The 12,186-nt window shown below is 38.5% G+C and overlaps 1 protein-coding gene across 2 annotated transcripts in view; it reads right to left on the reverse strand.

The window, feature by feature from the left end:
* LOC138009442 (endosome/lysosome-associated apoptosis and autophagy regulator family member 2-like) overlaps positions 1–12,186 on the reverse strand; it is a 69,752-nt gene that overhangs the window by 16,863 nt on the left and 40,703 nt on the right. For both annotated transcript variants that reach the window (XM_068856458.1, XM_068856459.1), the window contains exons 13-18: positions 9,429–9,646; positions 8,950–9,017; positions 6,140–6,241; positions 4,066–4,155; positions 3,328–3,395; positions 1,673–1,742 (exon numbers count right to left, since the gene is read on the reverse strand). In XM_068856458.1, the coding sequence (XP_068712559.1) occupies positions 1,673–1,742; positions 3,328–3,395; positions 4,066–4,155; positions 6,140–6,241; positions 8,950–9,017; positions 9,429–9,646 (616 nt within the window). The remainder of the gene's footprint in view (positions 1–1,672; positions 1,743–3,327; positions 3,396–4,065; positions 4,156–6,139; positions 6,242–8,949; positions 9,018–9,428; positions 9,647–12,186) is intronic.

Consider the following 12,186-nt stretch of genomic DNA (forward strand, 5'->3'; position numbering starts at 1 on the left):
AAAAAAATTTGAAGTGTTCGTACAAAAATTGCTCTCAGAGGAAAAATATTTTGAAATAAAAAATTCGCAGACACGTTTTTGTGTTTATATGTTAACCTAGCCACTGTCAAAATTTGGGGGCAATCAGACAAATTCCCTGTGAGTTTAAGCTCTTTAAAGTGTCCGCTTCGAGTGAAAAAATTGATGCGAGCAAACAGCGCTAAAACTAGAGTAGTGGTAGTCAGAAGCCAACATAGTACGATAATGGTTTGACACTGACTAGATTTTAGTTTTTCGTTCTTTTTTTTAGAAGGGGAAACACGAAGAAAGGAAGCGAGTCAAGACTGTACTGCGAGACAACAATTATCCCTCATTCTTTATCAATAGCTGCGAAAGATCGCTGTCGAAACTCCCTACCGCGATCTACCGTCCAATAGTTTCGTGGTGCTACCCTATGTGTAGGGCAATTCAGATTTGATTAGTTGGATCTTGAGGCAGCATCAAACCAAAGTCGCCTTCAAACCATTGAGAACTGTGAACAGTTTGTTCCCTCGACCGAAAGCCCAAGAAAAGGTTGCCCAGCCACGATCTGGCACAGTGTACAAAATCAGTTGCACCAATTGCAGTTTAGTATACTACGGTCAAACCGAACGATCACTCAAAACGCGCATTACAGAACACAAAAGGGCTGTTGCTAGGCTTGACCATGACTCCAAGATCGCCCGCCTGCCATGTCCACGAAAGTGTCAGAGTTGTTGGACATGAGGCTAACTACCACGAGCGACTTTTCTTGGAAGCCTGGTACTCAATAAAGGATCCGCAGTCTGGAAATGACCACATCGCCATCCCAGAGGTCTACAAGTCTCTGGCATGGGGCATAAGTCTCGCGCTACGTTTTCAAGAAACTGCACGCGGATTTTCATCAGCGCGCGCTCGACGTGCTGTTATTTGACTCATGTGTGCTACCGTTACATTGCAACTCATGAAGGCTTAAGCACCAGCCGAAACGTCTTACACGAAACATGAAAAAAACTAGTCAGTGTCAAACCATTATCTTACTAGCGCTAAAACTGTCAAAACGTAACACCGCCATTTCTCCGCCAATATTTCATCTTTTTGAATAATTTCTTTTTTACATTAAAGATTCCATTTCGATCATTACTTTAACCGAAGAATTCAAATTTGAAGAAAATTGTCGATCTGAAGGGATCTGAAGGTATACCGTAACCTTAATAAAAGAATTTTGCCTTTTATATTATAAACAAGTAATAGCAAGTTTGCTCGTAATATTAAGGATTAATATTAATTGTATTTTCAGAAATTGCCGAAATTGCCCTTGATGCTCTGCAACTCGGCCAATTTCTGGAAACACACGGTATTTGTCCTTAATTTTACTCAGCCACATGTGATTACCTATACAAATACTTGGAAGATTTAAACTATAAAGTAACACTATCCTGTTCATTAAAAAAAACATTCAACAAACACGAAAGGACCCAAAACACAACTGAAACTTTCTTGATTCTATGATGCATGGCTTGTAAATACAAGAAGTCATGGCACACCTTTAGACACAATACCACAGTTATTTTATCCCACCACGAGGACACTTAAAAACACTACCTAATAAATTCTGCCTGTTCCACTTATGAGAGTGTTTTTGGTATCTACATGTAGGAATCTTATACGATACCTTGTCAGTGCTGGTCCACATTTAATACATGCAGTCCGCCCATAAGGGTTGCTAGTGTTTAAATAGGTACCTGGAATCACCAAATTACACATTTAGGGTTGGAAGCTTACAATACGTAGCTCAGACATGAGACATGAAAGCATGTGTTACAGCCAAAATAAGTGACCAAAATATCAAATATGTTTACGAAACCTCCCAATAAGTCAACTTCATTGTTGAAAACATCTTTGTAATTTAACAATAATATTAATAATAATATTATTATTATTAATTCACTTTTGTCCATGAATGCACATAATACACTCATATGATGAGCAGCTTTTGGGGGACGCTTTCTGATGTTAATTGTCTGTATTCGGAAACAAGAGTAATGATGAAGTTGGGGAAAATAGCAAGGGGACGCTGTGATGCTTATTGAAATCTGGGCCAATCTAATTATGTGCATTTCTGAACACATCTAAAATAATAATAATAATAATAATAATAAATTATAATAATATAATAATATAATAATAATAGTAATTGCATCGACAGAATTGAGTGGTTGGGTGTTTTGTGTGTTAGTGGGCGGCCTGTGCATGTTATAATTGTCGTACCAATTGTCATTGGTGCACTAGGGACGTTCAGCAAAATTTGAAAACATCGTTGAAGAAAATTGGACTAGATTGCACGGTATTACTACAAAAAGCCTCCTTGTTGGGAACGGCAAGAATCTTGAGAAGAACACTAGACAACTAAGGCCATAGGTCGTGGCTTGATGCCTAGTTTGCAAACCACGTTAACAACATATCGTGTGAATGAAAGAAATAATAATCATAATAATAACAACAACAACAACAATAACAAGAAGGAAACCCAGAAGATCACTAGAGTACAGGCAAGAATCGTATAATGATAATGATATTAGTAATAATCTAACACTACTTCTATAGCACCTATCAAGAATCTGCTCCAAACACCTTACAAAATTAAGATGACAGATTAAAAAAGAGTTATCACTTGAACTAACATCTAGCAAAAACATACAGTCTGCAACAAAAGTGTTCCGACACTTTCGCGTTTCATTCGTACTGAATTCTATTGCTAACTGTAATAATATTCATTTAATTGGGTCGCATTCTTCGGGGGTTAAACAAAACCACTTCTTATAGCACAGACATTTTCTGGAGGGAAATAGTTTTAAATAGTTTTTATAAAAGTGACGACACATTTGAAATTAAATTTACAAGACATGTTTCAGTCGTGCAACGACCACCTTCAGTTGAAAGTAGAATTAATTTGAAGTTACATTTGAATTTATAATATGCTAAACAATGATAAAGAACAACGTGAAATAAATTGGGAATCTAACAAAACAGCCAAAGGTAACAAAAAAGAGTGTACAATGGAACATGTTGATTAGAACGAGAGAGTTAAATTAACATGATATAATTGCTTGTTGATATCAATGGTCGTTGCAAGACCGAAACATGTAAATTTAATTTCAAATGTGTCGTCACTTTTATAAAAATTGTTGTTAGTCTGCTTCTTTCCACATTTTTACGTAAATAGTTGCCAGGAAGCCGAGGTTTTAATGCGCAGTCAAATACTAAACTAATTCAGGACTCATATAATAAGCAATATTAATTTAATAAGGATGAAAGTAACACCCTTACCTTTAGGGCAAGGGACGCACTTGTGCCTCTGTGTGTCTATGTAATTTCCCTTAGGACAGTTGATGCAACTGGAAACAACAATGAGGGCACAGCAGATTTACAACAATAATTATCAAAAAGAAGGGAGACAATCCAGTAAACCAATCAAGACTCGAAGTAACTACACATAGCCGACAAAAAGCACAGGAAAATGTGCTCACGCGAGCCACAATTAGTTTTAGTTCCATTTCTGATTGGTTGAAATAGTGGCGCGAGAACTTTGAACCAATCACTGAGTGAAGTAATGCAAAACCAAAGCAATTCTCCAATTACTTTCGACACTCAATTGAAAACCGCTCTAACACCTGATGAACATTGCCAATTTATTAACACAGCTTCAGTTTGGGCACACTTTTAATATTATTGTTTGGTGAGGATAAATGCAGTTGTTTATCTTAACCTGATGAGTAAGGCTTGGGGGGTAAATTGTAAATTGTCTGTATTCCCCGATGCAAATAATGTTCAAGTTGGGGAGGAGAGCAAGTAAGACACTTTGTGACTCTAATCAAGACTGTTGCTTATCCAAATATGTGCATTTCTGGACACATCTCCTTACAAATATTGAACAACCCATAGGACAAAAGAAAATCAGCCACATGTTTTCCAAATAAGGCTTTTCAAACTGAATGTGTCTTAAAAGGTTTCAAAGCTCCCCAGAGGAAGTGACTTTAGAGGATGCAATTTTGGAGACTGACATACCCCTTTTCAGATGATGTTACTGGGCACTCGCGACAATGTTCTGCGCCACCATCAACTGTGTTATTGATGATGATTGAGTAGATCTTGACTCTGGAAAAAAGCAACACATTATTAATAATAGACCTTGTTCGCTTGCACAGATCCACCTTCGCAGTCATCCGGTCGTCTCAGACCACAAATAACCCGTCTGGACGAGTATAATAACTCCAAAGGTCATCCATTAGACGAGTGAAGTTTTATTAAATGTCTTTTCATGAATGCCATCGAATGTCATAATATAGAATGTACTTTTCTTCTGATCGCTTTTCCTTTAATGGAAACTTCCAGAAATGAAATCTCAAGTTTGGGGCGCAATCTTTGACCACGCGGTACTTTCCATGAAACGATTGCAGGCTCAATTTTCATGTATCTCAATGAGTCCCTCACCGATGGCATGGGATGGCATGGTTGTTGGCAAGTCGTTTAGCTGAGCTCACAATGTGGCGTTAGTTACAAGGTGCTTCGCCACCTTCAGGAGAAAGGAAAATATATTTCCGCATTTTTGCCTGGGCAACCCAAGATTTGTCCGGGCAAGTATATCATAAGACATACTAGCCCAGCTGACGACTTCAATAAAAAATGAGTATGGATCCCTGGCTTGTATATTAATTTTGTTTTCCCAATTTGGATCATAGCAGAGCACCATTGTTAAGAAAATGTGGTAACCCATCAATGTGAGAAATCGTGGTTTTATAGCCATTATGTCATCAACCGTCCTTATGTAGGTACGTCCACCCACCCCTCCATGTATGCCAATGTGACCAGTATCGTGCTAGTTTACAGCATACATCTTTGATATTGGACATCCAAGGTTTAATCAATTGACACCTGTCAAAACAAGGTATCCACTGACCAGTATCATGTGACCATATCGCGGGCTCAAGCTTAGAGCTCATCGAGGTCAGCTGTATTTTTTTTAAATTGACTGATGACCAGGTACTGGTTTTCGATTGGATTGCAGGCTCAACCCAATACAATACAAATAACGCAGTCCAATACACTGCAAAGTTGATAATAATTTTTTTTATTGGACTAATATTGTTTTCTTTTTCCCCAATTCAAGGAACTTTAGTTTTTAAGTGGTAAAAATCCAAGAAGATTTACAAATTTCACTATGAACAAAACTTGAGCCAATCAATTCTTAATTAGACACCATTTTTGAAATTTCTGTTGCCTCTTGAATCCAGCCCCACCCCAAGTAATTTGCTGTCCTTTTCATTACACACACTATGGCTTTCATAGTTTTGGAATGCTAGTCGGGCTGGGAGGAGAGAGATCAACAATCTGTGAAGTTGTTAGCTGCTGCCAACAAAAAAAATGAGGGTTCTACCAACTTGTAAATATATTCTAATGAGTTCCATTCACTCCAACTTGACAGAGGAACACCTAAACTATTAACTGGCAGTTAAGCTTTGGAGTGTTGATGTCTCATTAAAAATCCACAAGACTTGCATTCACATAAAATGTAATTTATACATCTACTGGTAATCAGGGCCACTTAATTATGTCCTGGGCATATAAGAATTCAAGGAAAGTTCCCTGGCTGGCTACCAAGCATGGGTGGTTAAATTTTTGCCTTGTGAACAAATTGAATAAATTCATTTGCAGGACCCATGGATTCTACACTTTACTTAACATATATTTCTTATTAGATGTTTTGGTGTGTGTGTGTGTGTGTGTGTAGTACCGTTGACTATGTTTTACAAGTTGTGCTGTATTTTCTTGAGCCTGCCTGGGCAAGTCAAAATACAAACAACGAGAAGAAATGCTTGGCGATACTACACACCAAAACATATAATACACACCTGTAGGCTACTTATTATCCAACTTTTTTTGCACTAAATTTTTAGCAAATGAATTGTAAACAACCAAGAACATGTCACCAATTTGTACATGTGGGGCACCGTCAGGAACTAAACTAGTCAAACTAGTTCTCTACTGTACAATACCGTGGATTATTTGTACTCGTTTCATGCATTTTCCGTGCAATAACTAATACAGTTGGATAACAATCAGCAATACAGCTAGAACAAACCTGTCACTGGAAGAATGAAATGCATTTGTTTCATAGGAGTAAGTGCTGTGCTTTTGGAATGTCCAGATAAATTCAGTACTCTCCTTGGAGTTAATAAGATAACTGAAGAAAATAACAAAAAGCACAATCTGGGTTTAGGGGGCTAGGTCTTGCAATTTCAGGTAGGTACAAGATATGCAAGTCATGCCTATACAATAAAAATGAAACCTCTCAATGACCATTATCCTTTCTCTTCCAGTATTGATCAGTATGTAAGTTCTCCTCTCAATTTGAATGCATTATCAGGTAGACACGTAATTTGAGTGAAGATTATCAGCTTAAGGGTATGATCCTGATTAACACCAAATTCCCATGACAAGCCAAAGACGAAATACAAGAATGAACTTTTAATTCATGGGAGTAAAAATCATATAAAGCCAAAAATGTGCATGGATAGAGAAAACAAAACAAGATTGAATTGGACTTTAATTTTGTTAAATACAGATCAACAAGGGCAGTAGTGGTATGGGCAGGTCTATCATCCCAAAGCACTCAGACACGTGTGATGCAGGCGCATCTTCATTCCGTCAATTAACCGCGTGGCAATTTATCAGACATTTTGCAAGACACTTCATGCTGTGTTTGTCCAGTTGGGCTTTTGCTTCCCCCTCTGCCCTCCCCCTTCCACTGTTTATCAATGTGACTGGTGCGCGGATGCCTGGAGTGGGAGCTCATGACTGGGTGTAGGGGATTGCTGGCCATGGGAGTGTTACTCGGGCGAGGGGCTGGTAGCCTGCGAGAAGGCTCTTTTGTTGCCGCGAGAGGATCGGGGCGAGAAAAAAGAGCTTCAACAAACATGGCTTGAAATAAACACATGCGAGTTGCAAATATGAACATTTTTCACGGCTAGGGTCAAAACTCCAAGGAAGAGTTTAAAGGAAGAGATGTAGCATTTGTGAGTGATTGGCTTACAAGAAAGGAATCTCGTCCCCAGGGTCTTGGAGACAGAGAAGAGAGACACTGAGGTTGCCAAAAAAGGTCATCAGAAGGTCTTTATTAAAGACAGCAGGAGCCGACAACGATTGTTCTTTAATAGGGTATGACAGACAAACCCTTCAAATCCGACGATAGGGTAGGGCATTTGAACACCATTTTGGCCCGACGGGACGGGAATTTAAATGATCCAATCTTCAAAAGTTTGGCTTTGCCTAGGAGGGGGGGGGGGAGGGGGGTGTTGAAGTTTCGAATTGATCAGCGCATAAGCTTACCATTTAGAAGTCCAAATTTCCACAGTGTGGGATTTATCGAGTTTTCAGCGTGTATCTTTTAAGATCCATTTGAAGTCACTGGCACTAGACTGTCGAGCGCTTGCTCCCCGGCATGTACTACAACCCAAAACACCGAAACAAAACAATCGGAACGAAACCGCTGAAACTATCGAAACACCAAAACAAAACCAACGGAACCAATGAAACGCCAAAACAAAACCGGCAAAACAACCGAAACAGCTATCGAAACAGCCATAATGACCATGTACATCGCGAATTTTTGAAATTCTTTCACTCGTGATGTAGTTTCACTGTAAGTAAAATTAGTCGTTTTGTTCAAAGTTGTTCCTTTCTACACAAGCACACAACAGACTTGGTAAATTCAGTCTCCACCATTAACTACAGAGTATCTCTTTGAAATGCAAATACATTTCAATAATAGAAATGCGTTAACATTCTTTTATCATAACTTTGTCGCCTTGTATTTGTTTGTTGCCATGGTCTTTGCACTGTTTCAACCTCATTTTCACTTGGTCGCCGTGTGCACATCAGTGCGTGACAGTTAATAAAGAAAAAAATTAATAATGAAATGAAAGAATCTTCTGGTGTGCTTAGGGAATCTGCAAAGATTGTGAATAAACAGCAACTGAAACAAGGAACTTGAAGGAAACCATTCAAGTAAGGTCAAATTTCATACTGCAATCAAGTCTGTTTTGATTGTTTTGTTCAAGTTTTTATAGCTGTTTCGTGTGTTCTGGTGGTGTTTCGCTTGTTTCGCTTCGCTGGTTCCAGTGGTTTTGTTCCGTTCCGTTGTTTTGGTGGTTTCAGTGGTTTTGGTGGTTTTGTTCCAGTGTTTCCGTTTCGGTGTTTCGGGTTTTAGTACGTGTCTTGCTCTGCCAATGCAAATATTATATTATTCACCGAAGACTGCACTGTAGAGCATGACAGTTCAAGCCCCACGAATTTCCCTCCTCAACTTGGTCTTGCATTAAGCTAGCCAGTGGGCAAATAACTTCCGATAACCGTTTGAGTTTTACTGCAATACACAACAGTTGAAAGATAAACCTTTTTTCCATAACCAGTTGGCATCACTGCAAACACGCCCTTCTCTTCAAGTATCTTAAAGAAGGCAATTTACTGATTTTTCTTTTGGTCTTTCTTTAGCTGCATTGGGAGGCTAGACTTTACAAGAGAGGTCGCAAAAAGTTTCCATAACAGTCGCCTGAAACGCCACCGAAGTTTAATTCAATATTTCCTTGTTATCATAGGCAGCTTCGGGGGCTTGCCATCCCATGTCACTTTTGACCAATCAGAATACTGTGTTTGTGGACAAACGCAGAGAATTCAAAAAGGGGTGGCTTGCAAACAGGCTCTTTTGAGTCGCCGCTCGCACGACACTTACAAAAGAGCCTGCTCGCAGGCAAAGGGGCTGGTTGGCTGGCCTCCTGTGAAAGGCCCGACATATCTCAGGCACCCCAGCTCCATTTCACTTTGCAGTTGTTAATCCTGAAAAGATTCATTTCAACATTGATACCGCAATTTTTTCTAAATCTTTGTCATTACCTATATTTAACTTTTTCCTTATTTCCACCCCATGTTGCAATTTCTGAAATTCCTTTATACTTTGGCTTCTGAAATTTTCCATAAAAAAATAAATGTTATATTTTAATATCAGAATTATCATGCAGCAAAAACAACAAATAATGACAACAGTTGGTTAACGTGTCTTTCAAACAGCTTAAAATAAAACCCTCCACCTAGCCCAAATTTCAGACACCTCCTCTGCTTGCTAAGTCACTCAGGCAGGCATTAATGCCGTCCAGTGATGTCACAAGTCAAATGTGATAATTTATGCTTTTTTTTTTTTTCAAAACACGGTCTGTAACTTACAGCATAGACCTCGAACTCACTAACTCGTTAGTAAGAGGTACCGGTATTTACATGTATGTCAGTCTCAAAAACCAAAATAACTTCACGACAACTCTGTGTGGTGTTGCCACTTAAAAAATGGTTACAGCATTGATAACAGTAAGACAACATACCTCTTTGAATTTAAAAACGCAGTCGCCATCACAGATCAGTTCAAAGGTAAAGGTAATCTCTCCGTATTGGCCTGGTTTTGGTGCAACAATGCCTTCATGGCTTCCAAATCCATTGACATGAATGCGCAACCGCATGAAGACATCTTCTGCTTGATTTATGCCACTGTCAAGATAGACTCCACGAGGCTGCCATCCTCGTTTAGAAGTACATCCGCGATCTGAAAGTCAAATACTGAACATCAAGAACTAAATACATTAAACCAAACTATTGTTCTGTAACTTGCCAAGAGTGAAACTTTAAAGTCCATATGACACAAATTTTTATCATTGTGTTCGAAAGAGCTTTCAAAATGATGAAGAACTGCGTTTACTTTATTGTGATAGCTTGGTTGCCAAATTATTCAAGATTTTGATTTATGCAAATTAGAGGACTTGTGACGTCACATGTTACCTGTTACCTGTTACCTATCCTCCTTGTGCCTCATGGCACATGGGGCCTTTACAATGGGGCCGTTACAATGGGGCCTTTACAATGGTCTTCCACTGTTCTCTGTCCGCTGCAATCATCCTCGTTTCCTCCCATGATCTCTACCCTGCCTCTTTACATTCCCTTTCAACTGTTTGTTACCATGTTGTCTTTGGCCTTCCCTGTCTTCTTTTCCCTGTCTTCTGTTCCCTTCCAGGGACCACCTTATTGCAATGTTAGAATCAATATTACGATCTTGCCTCAAGATGTAACCAATCATATTCCATCTACGATACTTCACTTCCTCACTTAGCAGTTTCAAACTCACTCTTTCCAAAAGCTCTTTAGTACGGACGTTATCTTGCCATCTAATTTGTAGGATCTTTCGTAGGTAGTTATTGTGGAATATATCTATAGCCTTGTCATCTCTGTTGTTCATTTTCCATGTCTCGCATCCGTACAATGAATAACAATACCGGCACTACAGTGTCTTATACAGTCTCAACTTTGTTTTCCTTGAGATGGGATTGAAATGCCACATGTTCTTCAAACCGATGAGTGCACCTCTTACTTTTGATCGTCTGTTCTTCACATCTTTCATACCACCTCCTTCCTTGCACACTTTCGCTCTTAAGTATGTGAACTCATCAATATCCTCAATATCTGTTTCATTGACAACAACCTTGTCTTGGTTTCTTGCATTAATCCTCATGGTTTTAGTCTTTTTTGTACTGACCTTGAGCCTGAATCATCTTGCTTCTTCCACCTGCTTTGTTGTTTTATCCTGAATCTGCCATTTGGTAGAGGAAATTAGAGCTATGTCATCTGCAAAATCCAAATCATCAAGTTTGGATGTAAACCAAGAAAGGTGGTGGTGTCGCCTTCTATGTTAAAAGGAATATTGATTGTGAAATAATTTCTAAATATGAACGAGAAGACATCGAAGCTCTCTGGCTGGAAGTAAAAACTCGTTCACAAAGACTCCTCGTTGGCTGTGTTTATAGACCTCCTGGCTACGACGGCTTCTTTGGTCAGTTTAACTCGACCCTCGAACATATATGGAGAACACGTAAGAATGTTCTCATTACAATGCAAACTTGCTCTTAAACTCAGATATCTATGGAAAAAAGATGCGTCAGATCATGAATTATTACAGTTACAAGAACTTGATAAAGAAACCAACTCGCACAACTGAAACTACAAATACTTCGTTGGACTTGATCCTTGTTAGTAATTCTTCTGAAGTCAGAGATGCCGATGTTTTAGACTTTGCTATTGCTGACCACAAGTTTATATATGCTGTTTACAATTTAACTCCAAAGAAGCAAAAACCACTGCTCGTAAAATCACATAGCTTCAAAAAGACAAACTTGGATCAACTTAAAAAAGATATAGAAGACTTTCCTTGGTGGAGCTGCTCTACTTTTGAAGATATAAATGACACAACTTGGGCTTGGGACCATTCATTTAAGAACATTGTTAATTCTCATGTTCCCCTTCGTGAAGTCAAGATTAAACAAGACTCCTTACCTCGGGTAAATAGAGATATTAGGAGGGAAATGAATACAAGATTTAAGTTACTGAAGTCTTGTAAAGGTCCCCAAAGCTCAAGCCATTTATGGAATAAATACAAAGAATCAAGAAATAAAGTGACCTACCTCTTAAGAAAGGCTGAAACTGAGTATTGGAGAGAGAAATTCTGTGAATCCAGAAACTCAAAAGAATTTTGGAAAAAGTGAAAGACTGCACAAATATAAATAAAACAAAGAAATCTGCTGTTGTTAGAACTCTCAAGAATAACAACAATACTGAAATATCAGATGACATTGATAAAGCTAATTTTATCAATTCTTATTTTACATCTATTGATGAAAATCTGTCACAGCAGCAATCTATTCCTGATGACTTTGATGTACTGAATCATATCTATAGAATTTCGCCTACTACATATTCTACGGAAATAAGTATCACTCAAATTGCTAAAGACCTTGAAAAGGTGAAAGCCAAGAAGGCCCCTGGTCCAGATGGGATCTCATCAAAAGTTCTATCCTTGATCAAATCTTCTGCTGCTGATGGCCTATTCACTGTTTTTCACAAAAGCTCAAGTTTGAACAAATTTCCTGATTATATGGAAACAAGCTAAAATTATTCCAGTCTACAAGAAAGGCTCCTTTTCTGATGTTTCGAATTACAGACCAATTTCTTTACTCAGCATTCCTGGTAAGCTACTTGAGAATCAAATCTGTTCTATTATTGATAGCCACTTGCAAGCTTGCAATCTCCTAAGTGAAC

This window comes from Montipora foliosa, chromosome 7, assembly GCF_036669935.1.
Source record: "Montipora foliosa isolate CH-2021 chromosome 7, ASM3666993v2, whole genome shotgun sequence".
In the NCBI taxonomy this organism is placed as follows: Eukaryota; Metazoa; Cnidaria; class Anthozoa; order Scleractinia; family Acroporidae; genus Montipora; species Montipora foliosa.